Source organism: Arachis hypogaea, chromosome 20, assembly GCF_003086295.3.
Source record: "Arachis hypogaea cultivar Tifrunner chromosome 20, arahy.Tifrunner.gnm2.J5K5, whole genome shotgun sequence".
NCBI classification, from domain to species: domain Eukaryota; kingdom Viridiplantae; phylum Streptophyta; class Magnoliopsida; order Fabales; family Fabaceae; genus Arachis; species Arachis hypogaea.
Window position 1 is genome coordinate 4,084,428 of NC_092055.1, and position 24,428 is coordinate 4,108,855.

Below are 24,428 nucleotides of genomic sequence, written 5' to 3' on the forward strand. Positions count from 1 at the left end.
GTGCGGTAGCCCATCACTAAAAAAGAAAAAGATCTCCATACACACGAGGGAGAATGCTCAAATGCTCAATGCTGCCCTGTCCCAAAACCAACTCACAGTTGGTGATACCATATTGCTGTATTATAATGATGATTGATGTCATGTCATCTCTCTGCAATCAACTACCGAAGCACAAAAGTCAGCTCTATCCACTTGCAAGTTGCATCGCCGAAGCCAAAATGTCATATCAATTAAGAGCGAGTCCAAGTCAAGAAGAGGGGGCCAAAAAAAATAGGGGGAAAATAAAGGGAAAAAGAACTACTGGTCAACTATGCAACTAACCCAATTTTAGAAGACTTCACATGATTCATCAAATAGCATAAATTAACCACTTCTGACCTCCTTAGAACATCTCAGTAGTGGTTTCGTTTGTCAAAACAAGAAAGGACCATTGATCATAAGCAAAAGAAAGCATGGAGATGAAACAAATGCAGAGTGCTGAAGAGTTGTTTCAAGCTCAATCCCATTTATACAGCTATACATACCATTTCATTGGGTCTATGTGCCTCAAAAGTGCAGTTCATTTGGGAATACCAGACATAATCCACAAGCATGGTCAACCCATTACACTTAATGAGTTGGTCTTGGCACTTCAAATTGACCCTAACAAATCCGGATATGTGTATAGGCTCATGCGGTTCTTGGTGCATTCTGGATTCTTTGTTACAACCAAGATTGATGGTGGAAAAGAAGAAGAAGAAGAAGAAGAAATAATGGGGTATGATCTTACACCTTCCTCAAGGCTCCTCCTCAAAGACACTGTCCCAACTCTCTCTCCTTTTGTTCAAGCAATGTTTCATCCTGCTATACTTCACTCTCCTGAGTTCTTGGCAGAATGGTTCCACACAAATGAGCCTACACCCTTTCACACTGCACATGGCAAAAGCTATTGGGACTATTTAAGCCAAAACCAAGAGTTTAATGGCCTCTTCAATGAAGCAATGATCAGTGATTCTGGAATGATGAATTTGGTGATCAAAGATTGCAAGCCTGTTTTTGAGGGGCTGAGTTTATTGGTTGATGTTGGTGGCGGAAAAGGCGCCGTGGCTAGGTTGCTTTCTGAATCTCTGCCTCATTTGCAATGCATAGTACTTGATCTTCCACACGTTGTTGAAACTTCACAAGATTGCAATAACTTGAAATTTGTTGGGGGTGACATGTTTCAGTCTATTCCTTCAGCTGATGCTATTCTTCTTAAGGTATGCAAAAATCAAAATTCAAATTGTTCATCTTTTATATGATTAATATTTCTTTTTTAGCTAAAGTATGATTAATATTCATGTCGCAGTTAGTTTTGCATGCTTATAGTGATGAAGATTGCGTTAAGGTACTGAAGAAGTGTAGAGAAGCTATTTCAAGCAAAGGTAAGGAAGGGAAAGTAATAATCATAGACATAGTGATCAATGAGAAGAATGATAAGCGTGAATTGACAGAATCAAAGCTCCTCTTTGATCTGCTAATGATGAGTGTGGTCACTGGAAAAGAGAGGGAAGAAAAAGAATGGAAGAAGCTCTTCTTGGAAGCTGGATTCAGTCACTATAAGATAACACCCATATTTGGTATGAGGTCACTCATCGAAGTTTATCCTTGAATAATAAAAGGCAGAGATATTGATCTATACATTGCTTTATTTTGTTAGGAGTTAAATCTTAGTCATATTTCTATTAATGATCTAGGCCTCTGCTTTATAACAAGCATATACAATAGCAGTTTATATTGGGAGTCTGTTGTAATAGTTTCTCTCTTGGTGCTTTATAAATAACATTAAACAAACCTATAATAAGCTTCAAAGTTCAAACAGCCTGTGTTTTTGTGCAACAACCTTGTGCTGTTGTGGATATATATTTCCTTCTTTTTGTCTTCAACTATCTTCATTGTATTCCTATATAATTAAATGTGAGGTATCTTAGCTCCAATATACCACTTTGTTTGAGTGGACGACTACTTAAGAAAATAAAGGGAGTACAATTGTATACTTAATATTAATGGTATATAATGGCACAAAGTTTTGTAATTGTCACTACAATAAAAATATTTTTTGAGTTTTACTGCATCTTTAACATTAAATGATTTTTACCTATTCAAATATTTTGAACAAGAGTAATATTAGTATATTACATTATCAACAAAAAATTATTTTTTTTTTGTTAATATTTAGTCAGCTATATAAATTTTAATAGTATAAAAAAATAAGTTTAATTATTCTGTTGGTTTTATAGTTTTACTAATTTTGCAATTAGGTCTCTATACTTTTTTTCTTTTCAATTGGGTTCATACACTGTTTTTAATTTTATAATTAGGTCCTTTTATTGTAAAAAATGTAAGAATTAATTGAATTTTTTTTCGCAAATTGAAGTCGTTCAGAATTAAAAATCTACATAGATCTTTGACCGCATATATTTTAGAAGAAAGATTTTGTTAATTTTAACGTTTTTAATATGAAAAGGACCTAATTAATAAATTAAAAGTAATATAAGAATCCAATTGAAAAGAAAAATATAGAGACTCAATTAAAATTTAGTAAAATTATAGAGACTAACAAAATAATTAAAACAAAAAAATATGGACCCAAAATATTAGCTAAGGCTAATATTAATAAAAAGGAAAAGTATTTGGAACCAAGAGGTTACCAGCCAAAAACTAAACAAAACCACATTAATTTATATTAATAATTAATTTTAAATTTTTTAAATTCAAAATTTAAAAAATTTAAAATTCATTAACTAAACCTAATTGATACCTATAAAAACCTTCCTCTTCTCTCTCACATTAACTTACCCCACCTCTAACAATCACACACACAAACCTCTCTCTCTTTCACCATCAAGCTCTCTCCGCCTCCCCACTGCAACCCACTCCTCCGATGGCTTCCACTTCTATTTTGTAGCAGTGAACATAACATTCCAAAACAAAGCAGGGCCAAGCAAGCACCAAGCAGTTGCTCTTAGAAACGGAGCCGACTTATCAGCCTTCTACATGTGCAGCTTCGAGGGCTACCAAGACACACTCTACGCCCAGTCCATGCGTCAATTCTACAGCGACTGCCACATTTATGGCACCGTTGATTTTATTTTTGGTAACGCCGCCGTAGTCTTCCAAAATTGCAACATCTTCCCCCTCCTCCCTATGACTGGCCAATTCAACTCAATTACCGCACAAGGCAGAACCGATCCCAACCAAAATACCGGAATCTCCATACACAATGCAACGATTCGACCCGCTGACAATTTGGCCCCTCGCGTTGGTGTTGTGAAAACGTACCTTGGTAGGCCGTGAAAGCAATACTCGAGGACGGTTTTATCGAAAAATATAAAAAAAAAACATTTATTTAATATGAAAAAAACATCCTAATACTTAACAAAAGAAATATCCAATTATATTTTAGCAAAAATAATTAACTATTTATAAAATTTAAAAAAAATATAAAATTTTTAAAGAAATTGACACATTCACATTTGCAATACAAAAAAAATTGAAAAATATATAAAAGAACATCCATTTAGTATGAAAAAGAAACATTCTGATACTTAACGGAAGAAACATCCATATATATTAATTCGTATAAATTTTGAATTCACCAAAGATATTTTGACTGATTTTTAGCTAATACCTTTTTGGTTCCCTAGCATTGCTCTAATAAAAAATATTAGTCCTTAACATTTCTCTTTGAACAATTAATATATACTAATTACTAACCTACCGAAAACGGCGAAAAATTTATTAGCAGTAATTCAAAATTAATATTCTAATTACTTAATTAACTTTATGAATAATTAAGAATCAATTTACCCATAGTCAAGAGTCAAGATGAAAATATTGCATTTGTTGTACCTTAGAATGGTCTTTTTAAGGAACGTATTCATTTGACAAATACTAAATTTTAGCAAAAGAAAAAATGACTTCATAAAATTTTGCCTTTAGAATACAAGCCAGTGCATCTTCTTTCTGCCCATTTTTTCTTATCCCACTTTTAAAGCAACTTATTAATTAATAATATTGTTTTTATCTGTAATCATAAATAATACCAACTATTCCTAATAAAATACATAAATTAGCAAGTTGAATTAGATAATATCATATTATTAAATGTGATTGGTCCTTGGTGGATCAAATTGAATGCCAATGTCTTAATGCTAAAGATGACCAAGCATTCCACCTAATAGCTAGTTTAGTTGACACAATTTATATACAAATGAAGGGTAATGATAGTATTAAAACCCACTCAATATCCATCAGTCCTCACAATTAGGGACTCCTAGGAAGGAATTGAAGCAACAAAATGATGTTCCACAAGGAGTACCTAGACTTGATTTTGGTCCCATTGGGATTGTTCATCATGTTTTCCTATCACATCTTTCTCCTTTACAGATATCTAAATCGGCCTCACACTACAGCCATGGGGTTTGAGAACAATGACAAGAAGATTTGGGTTGATAGAATCATGCAGGCAAGTTAATTAACATGATTTTGCTTCAAATTTGAATACCCTTTTGAATTCTATATCTATTAAAATAAAACTAGTTGATAAACATCTCTACCAATGCATAAAGTTATATACTTTATTAATGTCTAGGTTGAGCCAGACAAAAGGGATGTCAGCACAGCTTTATCTGTTCTTCAGAGCAACACAACAGCAGCTACATTCTTAGCCTCTGTCTCATTGACACTATGTTCTCTCATTGGAGCATGGATTGCTAATAGTTCCAACATCTTCTTCCAAAGTAGGCTAATCTATGGTGACACAAGACCAACCACAATTTCAATCAAGTACATATGCTTGTTGCTATGCTTCCTTCTTGCATTTGCATGCTTTATTCAATCAGCAAGGCACTTTGTTCATGCAAACTATCTAATAAGCACACCGGATTGTCCTGTTCCTGTGAGTAGCGTGGAGATAGCGGTTATAAGAGGCAGTGATTTTTGGTCAGTTGGACTTAGAGCACTTTATTTTGCTCTTGATTTGCTGCTTTGGTTTTTTGGACCAATTCCCATGTTTGCTTGCTCAGTTTCTATGGTCATAATTCTTCACTATCTTGACTCTAATTCAAGGCCATTGCATAATGGTAATAAGCCTCAGTCTCATATTGCAAAGGGAAGTTATAATTTGTAATGATCTTATGAAGAGATGTTGTGTTCATTATGAAATTCAGAAAGTAAGAGTCATAAAATAATACTAATAAATTGATAAGCACTTTTATGTTTAGTGATTTATATAGTATTTAAATTCGTGGTGGAATGAATTCAAAATTGTTATTTAACTAGGCATGTTTGAATAATTTAAGAGTAGAATGGATAATTTAAATGGTCATAAAGAAAAAATGTTAGTGGAAGATATGATTTTATGGATAAAGTATATTTTATTCTTTAATTTATGAATTAAATTTTCATATACGGACAGTGTAAAACGTTTAACATAGTCATGCAGTGTAAAGTATTACAATCGTGTAATCACAATTGTTCTCTTAGATAACTATTCGTCCAGTCAATATTATTTTTACTATGTGACGTTATGTAATTAGATACACGTGTAAAGCGATTTTACACTGAGCCATCAAAGTTAAATTCTTAATTTATTAGAACAAAAAGTAGAAGCAAGAATATGCTGTAATGGATGCTACAAGATGAGTTGGCAGTTGGCGTGCCAAATTAGATGGTCCAATAAAGAATAGCAAGCAACATTTTTCTTGCAAGCAAGGCTCTGTTCTAGACTTCTATAATAAATAAGTCAAGTGGATATAAAACCCTGAACGCATTAATTTGCTTTAGCCACAAGCTAAGTGTTTGTGTGTGCGAAGGTTCTTTGGAATTGAATTAGAAATGCTAAAATGATACAAAGTATACAGATCATTGTCCTTTTTTCGTATGTTCAACATTTAATATTTGTATTATAAGGAGAATTTTCTTATTCTTAGCACATTGCAGAGTTGAAATTTAGACTGGTAATGGGTAGGGTATGGTAGGATAAGGTTTGAACTCTATTCTAATTTTACTCGCAGATTGAAAACTTTTTTAAAATTCTATTCTACCCTATCGCGAGTTGAGAATTTTTCAACCGGTCAACCCTAACCTAATCCGCATCCTAAAATTCTAAACCCTACCATATTCGACCCTACTCGTAGAAAAAAAAAAAAGTAAATATAAAATTCAACCATTCCAAATTCCATACATATTAATAAAATAAAAAATTAAGTTCAAATTAAAATTAAAAACAATAAAATCTTAAAAAAAATCTAACATAAAATTACAAATAATATGATTATCAACTAACTTAGTAGTTATTTCAAATTTTTATAAGAAAAAGATTGTAGGTTCAACACTCACTTTCTTCACTATATACATAACTTTTATATATTATATAATATATTAGGGGTGCGCATAGAATAGGATAGGATACCCTATCCTACTTGCAGACAAACTCGCACCGCATCCTACTCGATCGGGTTAGTCCGGACAGGTAACGTATATATTGCCGGTCCTAGTTGGAATGCTTGACATAACCATACTAAATGGAATGTGTCAATATATATAGTTTTAAGGTCAAAATAGGTATAGAAATGCTTTTGATATATGGTGAATATAGTTTTGTATTTAGGGGGAATAGGAATAATGATGATAGTACTAATAATTCATTCATGGAGTTTAGGGGTTTAGAGTATGCATGTAAAATACATGAGTTGAGGAGAACGTATGTATATGTTAGGATAAGACACCTTTCGATCCACAAAAATATCACATGCTTGTTTTGTAAAATTAATAATTAATTTGCGTGGTCCATGGCGATGCAAGCTATGATAATAGGGCGAATTGAGACATGCATGTGATGTAGACTACTCAAGTTCCATTAACATAAAATCAATAATTCTAATTCTTATGACTGTTAAAAGGCTCAACCAGTTCACGGAAAATGACATATTCCATTTCTCAGAAAAAATATAACAATACAAGTGCTACAGCCAGGAGGGACCAGAAACACAACCCAATAGGGGGATCAATTTTGGAGATCTTATTGGGGGAGAATTCTCAAAAACCATCATCATGTCATAAATCAGAAATCTTCATATTTTAATGGTGAAAAATATTATTGAAAGATCACGTGATACTTGAAAGCTTTAGATAAATGTTTATGTTGTTTAAGTTACCAAAACAAGCATACAGTTCGATTCGTTGAAGTAGGGCTTGAACTATTGAAACCTCTTTTTTCTTTTCTGGTCAAATTAAATCCTTTAAGTAAGTCTAACAGAAATACCAAAAACAAAATGTAAGTCAAACCCATTGGGCTTACAACATCTTGACTAAACAAGAATATGATTAAAACAAAAAATACACACACAAAAAAAAGCCACTCTTACATGAAGACTTTCATCTCATCTGAATAACTTTGTCACCCAAAATGTTTTTTGTATTTAAAAGGTTGCCACAAAATAATAATATCTTCTATTTTGCTTCTAAAAATAAATTAGGGGCATAGCCAACTTATCATCACCTGATGAATCGTCAAATTTCGATACTATCTCAGAATTAAGTAGATCTAACTTAAAATTAAGAGCATTTTAAACGCTGGTTTTTAATTTTATTTTATTTTGGACCTTATACATTAAATATTACATAAATATTTGGAAGATTATATATTATAAAAATTAATTTAAATTTAATATAAAATTCGTCACTTTAATACTTGATTTTATTTCAATTTAACAACATTATATAACAAAGTTACAAATTTACAATTAAGAGGTTATAGCTCAAATGGCATAGTCTCCCCATACTCAATTAAGAGGTTGCGGGTTCGAGTCTCCTATCTTTGGTAAAATAAAAAAAAAAAGTTACAAATTTACAATGTTTATTTAATAGATTTAATAGATATACAAATAATAACATTTTACTAGTCTTTCTTTAAAATAATATGATATCTTCTTATTAATACTAATATTATTTCAAAGATTATATTCAATGCAAGTTTAAATTTCAAATAAGTTCAGTTACTATAAAAATAAAAAACTAATACTCAAAAAATATTTTATTAGAATTGCTCTAAAAACCAATTAAAAAGGTGAAAAATGCTTTATAAATATAAATATTATAAAAACAAATATTTTTAATAGATATAATTTATAATATAATTTTTTTATGTCTAAAATAATTGTTTAGAGTGTGAGTATTTTTAAGAAGATAAACTAATAACATTGTATCAGATATAAACTGTTATTATTTTAGAATTAGTTGGACCTAACTCACTCAAAAAGTTAACTTAAGAAGTAAAAAATATCTGACATTTATAAAGTCAATTTCTAATATGATGGTCTAATAATATTAGATCCAATAAATTTTGATACTATATTAATATTAAGTGAGCCTAATTTAATTTCAAAAACTGCCAATGAGTAATAGCTCAAATGGCATAGTCTCCCCATATTCAATTAAGAGGTTGCGGGTTCGAGTCTCCTATCTTTGGTAAAAAAAAAAAAAAATTTTCAAAAACTGTTTAAAAAAATTAGAAAATGTTTTATATTTATAAACACTGTAAAAATCTTATTTAGAGATGCAAGATTTATAACATGTTCTTCAAATTACGAGCTATTATTGGTTTCTTTCTAAATGTAATGGATGAGTTAAAATCCTTGCTTGCCACAATCGATAATAAGATTTAGATGTACCTCATATGCAAGTTACATTAGTTTCATATTTAATTTCTTTTGCCCCTCCATCGGTAGTGATGATGAAGATGAGAATAATGACAAAAAAATTAATCACCTTAATAAATTTAATGTCAATGACAGACACATGAATCTTTTCTGTAACTTAGCCCTTGCTTCATTTTTTTGAAACAATTTGAGGGAAAATTAAATCAATGTGAAATGATTGTTTTGGAGAGGGACTGGAAAAATTAATCAACCTAAAATTTTTAATTTGGAAAATTAGTGGTGGAAAGATTGTAAACACAAGAAATACGCATGGTGCTAAATCTACAAACTGCACAATTTGGGTTGGGGTAGAATTTTAATTATTTGGGAGTCCATCAATGGAGATGTCATGTGAAATTCCACGGAATAATTTGTCAAAATAAAATTATAATGATTATACAATAATACAGAAATTATTTTTATATGAAAAAATAAGTGGTATTTTTATATAATATTATTATGAGAAAGTCTAGAGACCAGCACTTTTATTAAAATCTGACTAGTATTTAATTATCAAAAGAAAAATGAGTAATCCTACATCATTGGATATAATCTCACATCATTAAAAATATTAATGATGATTAATTGATAGTTACAAATCACAAAACTTATTAACCTATTCTAACACTTCTCATTATTATTTAGAGTGTTTTTTAATATTGTAGATGTGCAGAAAATCAATAAAAACATGCTCCATATACCTCTTGCAACATTCACATTAGTCTATTTTCACCCAAATTAATCACCTAAAATTTTTTCATATCTAAATTGTTTACCCTACAGTAATATCTAGAGGATTTTTTTTTTAGAAAAAAAAAAAAAGAAAGGTACTACAACTTTACAAGACAAAACGACGCCTCTCCCAGTAGTACCACTACTTTTATGTACACCATACGTTAACATTAGTTTTCTTTAAAAAAAAAAATGGTTATAGTATCGTTAAGATGTTCAGTGAAAATGGTGGACCTAATTTTGATTTGTTTTATTTTTTGGATTGGAAAGAAAGAGAGAGATAAAATAAGAGGAATTTTTATTTCTACGGAAGTTTCTATTTTGAAGGGTGTAACGACTAACGAGTACTGTGTAACACTGACAGGGAAGAGGCCCACTTAGCTACTCCTTTGCATTGCACTCTCTACCCCTACTCATTACTCAACTTCCACTTCCCCCTTTTGAACCAGCATTCAAATTCACTCTCAACAATAACCCCAAGTAAATCTACAATATTAAAAACGATAAGAGAAAATTTTTTGGGAGGCTTTAAGTTTTGTATGAAATTGTAATCAGATTAAGTCAAATTATTCGTATTCAAAAAAAAGAAGCTACTCAGATAAAGATGTCTAAAACGTTTTTTTTTAAAAGATTTTTTCAGTAATTAAAATTTAACATATATAATCGATTAAAATAAAGGGGCAATAGAATATTGTATTGTATGGAATTCGAATTGATAGCTCATTAATATTTTAAAGAAGTCTCGTAATTAAATATTTTGTTAGTTTTTTTAATGCATGAAATAAAATATATATTTTTTAATAAAATTTTTTAAATTATTATTCGAGAAATATATATTTTTAAATTTTTTAATAATTTTTTTAAATTGAGTAATTCGAATCTGCCCAATTCGAATTACTATGTGCAGTATCTATGTGTAATTCGAATCAGGTTGATTGGAATTAGTGGGTGTATGCGTGTGTAGGTAATTCGAATCAGTATGATTCGAATTACATGTAGATAAAGTTCGAATTAGGCTAATTCGAACTATATAAAAATGTGAACTGATTGATTCATGACAAAATTTTTTATTTGACTTATTCCTGTAATTTTTTTATTCTCTTGACTTATTTTAGTGATTTATCCTATTTGTATTTTATCATATATTTTATACTACCACTAATTTTAGTGACTGATTTTAGTGTATAGAAAAAATAACTCTTATAAAAATACTACGTACATAAAAAAATGTTACAAAATTAATTTTTATATATTTGTGCTATATAAATATTACTTAATATGATTGTTTTGCATCTTCGTATAGTATAATAAAAAGAAAGAGACAGAATTAAATAATATAAAATTATATGAATATTGAATAATATAATTTTAGTATAAGCTTACAGCATAGCACAGTGTCACAAACACTATCCTTTGTTGGGTGTCTTGATTCCAGGTATCACGTTCCCATACAGAGTGTGGGCCCTCTCTACTCAGTTTTGGCCAAATCCTCACCGTACGATCTAAAATAACCCAGTTGGCGGTAGCCGACAGCCTCTGATGAGACAAAGACCGGTCTAGTTCCTTTTGGCAATCCCTCCCACGGGCCCCATCCCCTACCCTCTATTTACCCAAAATTACTTTAATACCCTTCACCGGAAGGGGCACCCGTCAACCTCGCCTCAATACTCGACACGTGGACATGCGGCTGCAGACCCCATCGCGCGCCTTTCTTGCCACCGCAGCTACGTTGGAATCGCCAATGTCAATCACAATATGACATAACTAAAGTACCATCAATTCTTATAAAAAATTAATTATTGAATCAGTTATTTTATATATATATTTATACGATAATTAATTGAGTGATCGTTTTTTATATACACATAATGTAATTATCTTTTTTTAATGTTTAACATATCTTTTATCTTATTTGATAATTATTATTGATTTTAATAGAAATATTTGATATTATAAATTGAAATAATTGATTATAATATATTTTTGTGGAAAAAGATAAATTGAAAAGAAAAAAGTAATTGGAAAGAGAGACAGAACCCGCGTAAAAGTCGAGGGTTTCTTCTGGCTGCCTGCAAAAATCACTCTTTCTAAACTCACTTTAACTCTGCTCCTCTTCTACGCTTCACAGTACTGGAGCGTGACGACACGCGCATGTGAATGGTGGGCCCAGCTGGAATATGTATATATATAATATAAAAAAATGAAAGGTTATCAGGTGTACTGAAAATAACAGTGTTTCAATTATTTTAACCGTTGATCTGAATTATAAAAAATATATATAATATATATTAATTAAAATCAACGGTTAAAATAACTGGAATACCAGTATTTTTGGATATACCTGATAACTTTTCTAAAAAAATTTATAACTGTATAATATATCAGTAATTTTTAATCGTTAATTTTAATTATAAAAAATATATATAAATTTTATAATTAAGATTAACAGTTAAAATTTATTGAAAGACTAATATATTAATATACTTAAAAGTTTTTCTATAATATAAAGAGAAAAAGTATAAAATAGATGTGGGGTTTGGTTGGTTGGTTGGGTGGTATATGTATTGTAAAATCATGGATGCATCCTTATTAGCATTCATGGAAGGAGGGCCAAGTGGGTGTTTGTATTTGGAATGTATTGCTCTCACTTCGCTTAATGCCACCCTCAAACTGTTATTATGATTTCCAGCGATATTATTATCCCACTTCAATTCATTACAACATTTACTTGTACATTTTATTAGCCATTATCCTATGGAGATAGAAAACAGAAAAGTACCACATTCATCATGCATTTCACTAATTATTAATTGATTCTCATTCTATAGTTATCCATTCAATTATTTTCTGTTAAGACAATTGACAATTCGTTGATATTGCATAGTGGATGATAGGTCACCTAAGCTCAGCCTATAGCTAGCTAGTAGCCTACTCAAGCTATTACACACTTGCATTACTTCATGCTTTTGTGGAGCCCTATCCAATTTATAACAAAAATTTATCTCAGAATAATGTAAATCAAATTTTACATTCCTATAGTTTAATCAATTATTAACCACCATTATTGAAATAAGGATCACAAGAATGCAGGGAACGTCACATCCCATAATTGGTGTATGGATCTGAAGAGTTTTGAATTTGACCAAAAAGATGAGTCCTAATAGGCTTCAATAATATGCATGCATATGGGCGAGAAGGTTTTCAACTTTCACCAAAATGTGCAAAGCAGGATGACAAAGTACCTTTATTTCTTGCCCCCAAAAGAAGCTCACAAATTCTTATAGTTGTTAATGGTTGGGATTGAACTGTATAAAGTCATGAGTGACATATCCTTAATTGAAACGTTCTGCTGTGTGCCGTTAGTTAATTATTGTTAGTGTTGTATTTATCCCCACATGATGATGTTTACCTACCTAGATCTACATCTATCTCATATCTACACATATAGTTAATAGCAGTAATTGAATCCAAGTGCTTATTAGGATGAATTACGTCACATTAGGGAATCATAAGCACACATACATATGCATAGAACATGGCTCATTCGTAACTTTTGTCACATTCTCAAATCCCAATAGTAATTCATTCAAATTCGACAAACAAGCATAACACCTAGTAGCAGCACGCTTACTAAAGGAGCGTGGAAGCTTTATAAATATCTTAATTAATAATTTAAATTACATGTGTTTTCTTAACTTTAATTAAAGAGTACTATTTTATATTCTTATTATGAATAGAATGTACTTAACACGTATTGTCTATGTTATAATAAGTAACTTTTTTTTTACAATTAGACTAATAATATTTGGTATTTTATATTTTAAATTATAAAAAAAATAAGTGTCTGTAAGTAAAAAAGGTACACCAAAAATTTATGATTAAATAAATTTTAAATATTTATATATTAAGTAAGAACTGGCTATATATACACTTTTTAATTTGAATATGAAAGCAAAAGTGGTATTGGACTCGAATATGAAAAATACAGGTGCTTCATAGTCATGTGTCATGTGGTGTCAGTGGAATAGAACTCGGACCATGCGAATTTTTTATCAGTAAACGGAGGGTCCGTTTTCTAACTTTCGAAATTCATATTTGTCCAATCACAAGTCGGACCATGCTATTTCTTAAGCAAAATTTTAAAATCAAACAACTTACATGGTCCGATTTGTGTATTCTGAGTTTTTTCAATTTTTTAACACAAATCAAATCTAATTTGTGTACTCTAAATTTTTTCAACTTTTTAAACACAAATTAGAGAGTTTGATTTATGTACTCTCACACAATTTTAAAAAACACAAAAAATTACCATATTAAAATATAGTACTCATTTTACTTTTATATCAAAATTTTTTAACCCCATATATATATATAATTTATATATATAGTTTTGAGATTAGAAAGGAATGTAGAGTGGTAGGGACAGCGGTTTAACCGGTGGAGTAGAGGGTGGTGAGTGACCCATTATTTTATGTGGTGATCCAAAATAAGGGCAAGAAAGTAGGGTCGTATAGGACTGGGTCTACCCTAAGAGCCTATGGCTAGGTTTTTGGGTTTGTCGCAATTGATGGCTTCTGATAAGGACGTGACCCTTTTTATTACTAGGACTGGGACTGAACACTCTTCACGTGAATTCTCAAATATACCCTTCTTATATTAATTATTTATGATGAAATTTCCAATATCATAGCGTGCAAGCACCACAACCACTTTGCCTGCTGGGTTCATTTTCATTCCCTCTTGGTCCATTGCTGCGACCTCTCTCTCCTTGGGATTCTACCCACTCCTCTCTTAATTTCATATTAATTATTTCCACCTTTAATAACCCCTTTATGGCTTCACCTCTAATAATCCCTCTCTAGTTAGTATTAGTCCATTAGATCTAGAGCTACAACTAGTTCTAAATAATTATGAGACATATTAAATATTGAAAACTTTATTATTGTCATTTGTTTATTTGTATTTATTTTAACAAAAATATTTAATAACAAAAAAATTCATAAAAAATAATCAGAATTTATTTTATTTTTACAATATTAAATAAAATAATTTTTTATTTTTTTCTTAATATTATCGTTATTTTAATATTGTTTAAGCCATCGTTACAATAAATCTTTATATTAATTAATAATGTAATATATGAAAAGGTGGCTTAAATAAATTATAAATAAACTGAATTATTATAATCAACAGTAAAATCCAAGGTTGCGAGAACCGGACCGGTCAATGAACCGATGAGGTCACTGGTTTAATGGTTCACTGGTTCGACCAGGGTTCAACCGGGGTTCAACCGGTTTAATTAAATATTAAATAAAATTATTAAAAAATTTAAAATAATCTTAAGTATATAAATTCAATAATTTCTAACTTAATAAAATTTAATATTTCACATAATAAATTATCCATTACTTAATATTAGAGGTTCACAAACAACTTCAAACATCAAAACTTATAACTAAACAAAAAATAAAACGTACATAATGACAAACCCATAATGTTCTACATTCAAAAGATACAATTACTAGCAAGCGTTCAACTAATCAAAGATTCAACTCATCAGAAATCATAATTATCATTAAGTGTTCCAACATCTCCATCATAAACAGGTAATCCAAAGCCACCATCATCAGAGGTACCACCAAAAGAAGCTGTATTTGAAGAATCAGCAACATTAGGGAAATCCACATCAAGTTCCACATCTCCTCCATCTAATAAAATAAAATAGAAAACCAAGAAAAAATTAAAGTTAGAACTTTACATCAGATATTGAGAGGAAATGAAACAAGTTTTGCTATTTCAATAACCTGTAGGATATGAAGGCATAGCATTATCCGTATAGATTAAATTTTCAATGCCTTCAATGTCTCCATTAGTAAATTCAGGATCTTCTTCATCCGGCATTACCCAAAAATCTACTGTGTCAATGCTTTGAATGTCAATTGGATCATAATTCTTCTTCTTGCGATGCATTCTAGATTGAAGGCGTAGATTATAAGTGACATAAACAATGTCACTTAGCCTTTGATGCTCTAATCGGTTCCTCCTCTTTGAATGGATTTGTTCAAAGAGGCTCCAGTTCCTCTCGCAGCCGGATGATGAAGATGTTTGATGAAGAAGACGAATTGCCATTTTTTGCAAGTTAGGAGCACTCCCACCGTGTAGCCTCCACCATTCACCTACCAGAATATGAAATTCAACTATCAATTCTCATTCAATATTTAAAAAACATTCAAAGTAAATTGAACATAGAAATTTAAATACTTACCAGGTTCAAGTCTCGTAATTGCTTTCAATGCACTTTCCCTTCCAAAACTTCCTTTTCGATCTCGATACAACTGTATCTCTTGCATTGCAGCAACCGAGTCATTGCAAAGAGTTTCAATATCAAATAAATCAAGCAAAGACCTCAAGATATTTGCCTTCTCAACAAACCCCTCACTATAGAAGTAATCTGGATTCAAAAAGTATGCTGCTGCATGGAGGTCACGCTTCAAATGCTTATCCCACCGCATTTTCAAGATACTTGTATAAGGTGTGTATGCAGATTTCCTATTTCTAAACATTGTCTTGATATTAATTTTGGCTCTTTGCATGCCTGCATACACAATACCCAGAGAAGGTTTCTCATCAGCATCAACAAGCCTCAATAACTTAATTAGAGGACCAACAAGCATAACAGTAGTCAAACAATCCTCCCAAAACTTACTATCCAAGATAATTGAACTAACCATCTTCCCATTGACACTCTTGGATAATTTATGAGAAGTAAAATATTTGTCAATCACCAATGCTTGCAAGTCTTGTTTATGATCATATATACTTTTCAAAGTAATGAAAACAGTAGCAAAACGTGTTACACCTGGTCGAACAATTTCTGTCCACTCTTTTCTTTTTCTAAGCCATGACAAGAAAATTATATGATTGTAAACAAAGACAGTCACTTTTGAAGCACGAGAGGCAAGGTCAGCTATGTGAGGAAGACTTGCTATGTCTTTTAAGATAAGATTGATGCAATGAGCAGCACAAGGAGACCAAAAAATGTTTGGATACTTTTCATGAATGAGTTTTCCAGCAGATACATAATTCGCAGCATTATCAGTAACCACATGCACAATGTTACTAGACCCAACCCATTCAATAACCTCAGCAAACAATTTAAACAAGGTATCGGCAGTTTTTATCATATCAGAAGCATCAACAAACTTAACAAATGACATACCAGCAGGACAATAAACTAAAAAATTAATTAACGTACGCTGCCTTTGATCAGTCCAGCCATCTGCCATCAGTGTACAACCAGTCCTTTTCCACGAGCTCCTATAACCTTCAACAAGTAACTGACACTCCTTCTTAAGATCGGCCAGCAAATGAACTCTCATTTCGTCATACGACGGTCCCTTGAAACCAGGTCCAATTGCAGCAACGCCGTCCAAGGCAGGTTGAAAGTAAGGCGATTGAATTGCATTGAATGGAATCCGTGCATCAATGATCCATCTTGCAAGCCCCAACTTAACCTTGTGTTTAACTTGTTTACTGGCCAAGACACTTTTCAAAGCTGGTTGAGAGCCTGGCGTAGTCCTTTCCTTAAAATAACTTCCAATTGGAGTAGCAGCAATCGCTCTTCTCTTTCCTTTGTCTCCCATTGTTGCAGGAGCCGGAGGTTGTACAGGATTAGGCGCTTCACCCTCTTCTTCCGCTTCTCTTTCACTTTCCACATCATAACACTCAGATGTAAATTTTCTTTTTTCTGCCTTATTTTTTTTGTTTTCCTCCAAAAGCCTTTTGAATTGAAGCTCAACATCTTCAGTTACTTTGTTACAAACTTTAATTTGTCCAGGGATCTTTGCAAGATGATATTTCATTCTATATATCCCCCCTCCATTATAAGTATTCAAGCAGAAAATACATGTATATTGAGCCTTGTTATTTTTGTCATACCTCACTGTGAAATACTGCCAAGCTGGATCAGATTTACCTCTAGATGAACCAATTTGAGAATTTTGAGCAGCATTATCTTGTGGCTGTGAGTTACTTTGTGATTGTTCCATCTAAAACAATCAAAAACAGAACAGGCAGCATAGAGAATCAAAAACTATTTCCATCAAACAGAACAGGCAGCGAATTCATACAATATACAGTATAAAAGAAATCATGCGGAGAACTTAAGGTAACATAATGTATCATTCTATTGTAACCGTATATATAATGAAGCAGTGCAGGTATCCATTTTTTCCATCATAGTTAGCTACTTAGCTTATCTGCCATAAAAACAATGAGAAGAGACATCATCATATCTTATCCATTAATAATGCAATTCCTTCAACTCCGGACAGACAGAGTGGACCACATCTCAGTTTTCTTATTTACATCCCCTTCTCTTTTTGTTTTGGATTTGGGCGTGAATAGAAAGAAAACTCCAAACCGTGACAATTCCCAATCACAATGTCAAGTTATCAGCACAAAATGTTGACAAAAACAAATCAACAAAGAAAAATTCAACACTTGAGTGAAGCAGATTTTTTAGTATGGTCTTCAAACCTTTTTATACAAAATAAGAGAGGCTGATATCAGGTAGCAATAACAGAACAGCCAGCATAGATCAAACAGAATGGTAGAGCATAGAGCAAACAGAAGCAAACAGAAGCAAACAGAACAGAACAGAACAGAAGCAAACAGAGGCTGATATCAGAAGCAAACAGAATGGTAGAGCAAAGAACAAACAGAAGCATAGAGCATATTCATGAACCAGCAAACAGAACAGAATAGGCGAGCTAGAAGGAAGCATGTTCAAAATCAAGACAAGAAAAGCAGTCTTACCGGCGAATGAGAGGCGGGCTCGGCGAGCTTGTCGAGGTTCGGCGACGAGGAGGCGGGCTCAACGCGGTGGTCGTCGCGGCTGCTGAGGAGCGCTGCTGGGTGGCGAATGGGGAGCGATGCTGGGTCGCGATTCGCGAATGAGGAGCGCTGCTGGAATCTGGAGCTTGGTGGGCGGTGGCAATGGTGGCCTTGGTGGATGAGGGGGGAAGAAAGGGGAGGAGGCTGACTGGCTGAGAGTGAGAGCTTCGGGGTCGGGGGTGAGCTTGGTGGCAGGCTGATTGATTAGGGTTCCTTCGTTAGGGTGAGCTTGGTGAGCTTAACGCGTTTCCCTCTTTTCTTTTTTTTTTTTTTTTTTTTATATATAGCCAAAACGACGTCGTTTGGCTTATAAATTTCGAAACCACTGAACCGTAATAAAATCGGTCGGTTCTTCCGGTTCGCCGGTTAACCGCCGGTTCGACCGGTTTTTTGCCACACGGTTTTGGAGGTCACCCAGACCGGCCAAGTAACCGGTTCCCGGTTTTTTCGGTTGAACCGATCGGTCCGGTCCGATTTTCAGAACCATGGTAAAATCTATCTTACTAATTTAGTGACAAGTCATTATATAAAGAGAATCAAATATTCTTACAACGAATGAGAATAATAAATTTATGTTAATTAACAAGTGCCTTATCAAATATTTTTAAAAAGTTTGTATTAAAAAAATTAAAAATAGTAAGTTTTAAAAATTATATTGCATAGGAAATAATTTTTTAACTTGCTAATAATGATAAAAAGTTTTACACAACATTATAAAGAATTTAAAAGATCATATAATTAAAATAATGTGTTTGGATATTTTTTAATTTAAGTAGTGACTTAAAAAAACCTTATTAATATGTATCTTAAAAATACATGTTTAAAAACACCATAAAAATATTTTATTAAAAAAGATTATTATACTCTTTTTTTTTTTACCAAAGATATGAGACTCGAATCCGCAACCTCTTGATTGAGTATGGGGAGACTATGCCATTTGAGCTATTACTCATTGACTAAAATTTGGAAAATAGGAGACTCGAACCTGCAACCTCTTAATTGAGTATGGAGAATCTATGCCATTTGAGTTATAACTCATTGACAAAGATTATTATACTCTTACTTTACATCTTTTATTAAATTAATATCAATATCTCACATTAATTCAGCTCCTGTTGTATATAGGTACATACATTTAAAACAAGATGGATACAGGAGAGACAAACGATACTATTGTTCACCTACACTTAAATACAATAATGAATTTTAGCAAAAACATAAGACATCATATAATTAAAACTATAATGCGACATCGCACCAAAAGAATTTATTATCATATATGCACGAGCTCAAGGGACTTGATAATAAAACTAATTAATTTCATAAGAAACTAAGAAAGTTGTCTATGTACGATGTCATAATTGCTTGGCCTCCCTCCTTCGTTCGATCAATCATAGAGTAGTTTGAAGCTTTTCTTTGAAAAATCACACACATTATTATTGTTATTTGAGCTTCAGGAGAAAATTAAATTATGCACAGTAGATGCATTGAAGAAACTATTGCGTGCTTTTAATTAAAGCAACCTCTTTTTTGGTATTGATTAAAGACTGCTTTATAATGCTACATGCAAAATATATACAATTTCTTATGTGCCTTGAAGATGAGAAATTGATTTGCTTCTCTTTACCAATATTACTGCTGCTATTTATTTCTTGTCTCCTTTTTCCATTAATACATTATCATATGGATTGCAACACTTTAAAGCTTTTCTCACTTTTGCCTACTCTCATCAGTTGCAAATATTTTGCACTATCTAGTATAGATCGCGTGATATAAATTCTGTTACACATTAATTATTAGAGTTTAATTAATATGTGTTCTAAAGATACATAATAAATTTATTATTAACAAAAAATTTAAAATAAATGTATTAAAATTTAAATTTTAATTTGTAAACTTAACATGAATTTTTACGATATAAAATAGTTAAACCCTAATTATTAATGTACAATCTACTTGTTCCATTTCATATTGCAGTTTTATTTACATGTATTTCTCTTGATAAAAATTATATTCTTTAGAGATTAATTTGAAATGTTTGATTTTTTAAAGATTAAATTAATGTATGCATAATTTGTTAGGGCTTATCTTTATTAAACTACTCTTTTACCTTAGTCCATGACAATAATAAAGAAATCTCGTGACCCATAAATTTACACTCTTCAATCCTCAAACCTCACATTCCTTCCTGCTATTTATATCACACATCTTCCAATTTCATTGCAATCACCACAATACACTTTTCATCATTCTCACCCAATCCAAGTATTCCGATTCGTACGTTCAATGATTTATACTATGCATTTCCAAGTTCCCTTTCTCCATTACTTTGTTGTTATTCTCTTCACCCCATGCCCTAACTGCGACTGATAGGAACATGAAAACGGACTATTAGTTAAACGATGGTACACAACCAATCACATCTTCCCAGAATACATAAATTCAATTGCAATTTTAGTCTTTATTATCTTATTTTATCTTATCTTATCTTTATCTTATCTTATATTATCTTTATTTGTTTTTATCTTTCATAGAACAATGTTTTATATATATATTTAGTTTTACCTTCATAATTTACACTTCAATTCAATTCAATTCAATCAATCAACAATCAATAAAACTTCTTTATCTTTTACAATTCTATTATTTTTGCATACTCTTTCCGTTTTATCATGGTATCAGAACCTTGGTATCCTCCTTGAGAAGGATATATAAGTTATCATCTTTTCGGCTAGAAATCACCATGCTTCTTTTTCAATCTCCTCTCACAATGAATAATCAATCTTCCAATTCAGTTCAAGATCCAACCAATCTTTGTTAAATGCATCCAAGTGAAAATTCTACCCCAGTTTTGGTTACCCCGGTTCTTTACCAGCAATTTCGCCTGCACCTACCTTCTTCCAAGAGTTTCGTCTGCATTCTGTTTCAGCAGTCATGTCTGCATTCTATTTCAGCAAGTTCAATCTACATCTGTTTTTAGCAGTTTCATATGCACTCTTATCGCGCTCTATGCGCCATCTTTCTTATCGCACTTTACCCGCCCTCTCTTATTGCGCCATACGCGCCCTCTAAAGATCAATCTTATTGCGCTCTACGCGCTTACTTTTCATTTTTCTTTTGAAGATCGCTGCTCAAGCATAGCATCTCCTTTTATATTTTTGCCGCCGGCAGCTCAAGTTCCGCCGCACGCATTTTTTGAAGATCGCTGCTAAAGCACAGCATCTCCCTTTATATTTTTGCCTCCAGTAGCTCAAGCTCCGCCACACGCATTTTTTGAAGATCGCTGCTCAAGCACAGCATCTCCTTTTATATTTTTGCCGTCGGCAGCTCAAGTTCCGCCGCACGCATCTTCCTCCGCGTCGCAGACGCGTTTTTCTCAACAATTTCATCGGAACTTATCCAAACTGTGGATTATTGATATCTTCCATCCATCAGCTTGCGGGGGCGTATTAAACTACTCTTCCACCTTAGCCCATGACAATAATAAAGAAGTCTCGTGACCCACAAATTCACACTCTTCAATCCTCAAATCTCAGATCCCTTTCCTGCTATTTATATCACACATCTTCCAATTCAATTGCAATCACCACAATACACTTTTCATCATTCTCACCATTCTCACCCAATCCAAGTATTCCGATCCGTATGTCCAATGACTTATACTACGCATTTCCAAGTTCCCTTTCTCCATTACTTTGTTGTTATTCTCTTCACGGCTGCAACCACCACGTTCTTGCCACTGCCGCCTGTTGAAGCGGTTGGCGGGGGCGGAGAGTGGCAGCTCCTACAGAAAAGCATTGGCATTGTGGCCATGCACATGCAGCTTCTACACAACGACCATATCGTAATCTTCGACCGCACCAACTTTGGATTATCCAACCTCTCATTACCCAACGCCAGATGCTGTAGAAACCCGCGAGAGATGGTCGTTAAAAACGATTGCACAACACACTCAGTCGAATACGATGTCGTTGCCAACAGCTACCGCGCCCTGTTTGTGGAAACCGACACGTGGTGCTCCTCCGGCGCGGTGACGCTGGACGGCACATTCGTCCAAACCGAAGGTTTCAACGATGGCGAGTGTGTCGTCAGGACCTTCACCCCGTGTCCTAACTGCGACTGACGGGAACATGAAAACGGACTATTAGTTAAACAATGGTACACAACCAATCACATCTTGCCAGAATACATAAATTCAATTAAAATTTTAGTCTTTATTATCTTATCTTATCTTATCTTATCTTTATCTTATATTTAGTTGCTCTTATCTTATCTTTATTTACTTTTTTCTTTCATAGAACAATGTTTTATATATATATTTAGTTTTACCTTCTTAATTTACACTTCAATTCAATTCAATTCAATCAATCAACAATCAATAAAATTTCTTCATCTTTTACAATTCTATTATCTTTGCATACTCTTTTCGTTTTATCAATCTATACCGTTTCCCGTGATCATTGATATATTTGATAAAATATAACACTATTAGTCATAGACACGTAACAAATTATATTAAAAAAAGTTAGAGAATTATCATAATTTATTATTTTTTGTTATCAGTTAATTATTAATATTTAAAGATATGAAATAAATATGTTATTAAATTATTAAATTAAATAAATTATATTAAAAAAAGTTAAATTAATAATAAAGTGATAATAAAAAATAAGAAATTTTAATAATTCCTAATATTATTTTTCGTTAATATTTATGCCTAATCCGTGTTTTTTACCCCTTAACTTTTTGGAGTGTGGGTTTTTCCCAACTCAGAGAACTGAGAAGCATACTGCATCGAAAGTAAAGCTGAATATGTACATTACTCAATTCTCTCCCCGTGATCACCAACGTTGCCATGCTCAATGTTTGACTAATAATCTTCAGAGATTATTATTATTATTATTATTATTATTATTATTATTATTATTAGAGTTTTTAAATTTTTTTTGTTTTATTTTGATAAGTAATCATTTTAAACTTTCTTTTTTTTTTTGCAAAAAGCATAAAACTATATTCTAATTTAAGTTGAAAAAATCCAAACACAAACATTCTTCACATAAGCACAAATAATGTTGCCATGTTGGTGAAAAAAAAAAGGAAGCATATATATATATACATCATTATTTGATTTCATGATGGTAATCTTATCCCGTGTTGAAAAATGACATGATACATAATATAAGTGTCTGGCCAAAAAGTTCGTAACATTTTTATTCTCCAAAAAATATTTGTCTTTATTTATAAGGATAAAAAAATATTTTATATAGATAAAACTTTATTTACGTATCTTAGCTTGTTCATTAGTTTTGCTAAAGCAATACACAAATACAAATGTTTTGTATCTAGATATTTTGTATATCTACATCTTTATGTCTACTAATATATAAATATTTATTAATGTACTTATCATTTATTTTCTTATGAATTAAATAATAATAATAATAATAATAATAATAATAATAATAATAATAATAATAATAATGAGGTTTATTAAGATAATAAATATCTAATATTCTAACAAAAAGATTTTAGATTCGAATTTTTGAAATAATAAAAATATTTTTTTATTGATTATATATATATATATATATATATATATATATATATATATATATATACATTAAAAGATATTTTATGAAATAAATAATTTATCTCATGTATATTCTTTATATGACAAAGTATTAAATTAGTCCCCTAATTTAGACGTAATCTTATTTTGATACTTAAGGTTTAATCTAGATAATAAGTACAAGTTCTAAAGACACAAAATCAAGCGTGGATGCATCGACACATTTATTTATCATCATTCTCCTTAGTTTTATAGAAAATATTTCATTTAAATTGTAAGAAAAATAATAAATAAATGTATTGATGCATCCACGATGAATTTTGTGCTTCTAGAGCTTGTACTTGTTTTCCAAATTATCGATCTTGTTTTTGTAGTGCTGTCATGTAGGACATTATGTTAATTATTTAATTTTGACCTCACGGTAAGACTATATTAAAGCTAAATAAATTTTTTTTTGAATTCAAATAGAACACTTTAAATTTTAAAAACTAAAACAGAATTACGTCTAAACG

At 31.7% G+C, this 24,428-nt stretch overlaps 3 protein-coding genes across 3 annotated transcripts; 2 read left to right on the forward strand and 1 right to left on the reverse strand.

Moving 5' to 3' along the window:
* Positions 1 to 452: 452 nt before the first annotated feature.
* Positions 453 to 1,837, forward strand: LOC112783144 (probable O-methyltransferase 3). The gene is made up of 2 exons (XM_025825938.2): positions 453 to 1,238; positions 1,328 to 1,837. Exons 1-2 carry the CDS (start codon positions 453 to 455, stop codon positions 1,628 to 1,630), a joined length of 1,089 nt encoding a protein of 362 aa, XP_025681723.1. The 3' UTR covers positions 1,631 to 1,837.
* A 2,264-nt stretch (positions 1,838 to 4,101) lies between these two features.
* On the forward strand, positions 4,102 to 5,242 carry LOC112785963 (uncharacterized). Its single transcript, XM_025829384.3, has 2 exons — positions 4,102 to 4,486; positions 4,613 to 5,242. The coding sequence occupies exons 1-2, from the start codon at positions 4,319 to 4,321 to the stop codon at positions 5,147 to 5,149; spliced, it is 705 nt and encodes a 234-aa protein (XP_025685169.1). The 5' UTR covers positions 4,102 to 4,318; the 3' UTR covers positions 5,150 to 5,242.
* Positions 5,243 to 14,836: 9,594 nt separating this feature from the next.
* On the reverse strand, positions 14,837 to 22,808 carry LOC140182905 (uncharacterized). Its single transcript, XM_072230874.1, has 11 exons — positions 22,793 to 22,808; positions 22,312 to 22,466; positions 21,961 to 22,131; positions 21,220 to 21,292; positions 20,645 to 20,713; positions 18,270 to 18,457; positions 17,991 to 18,131; positions 16,708 to 17,500; positions 15,718 to 16,047; positions 15,257 to 15,628; positions 14,837 to 15,160 (listed from the first exon to the last, which is right to left on the reverse strand). Exons 1-11 carry the CDS (start codon positions 22,806 to 22,808, stop codon positions 15,009 to 15,011), a joined length of 2,460 nt encoding a protein of 819 aa, XP_072086975.1. The 3' UTR covers positions 14,837 to 15,008.
* Between the last annotated feature and the right edge of the window lie 1,620 nt (positions 22,809 to 24,428).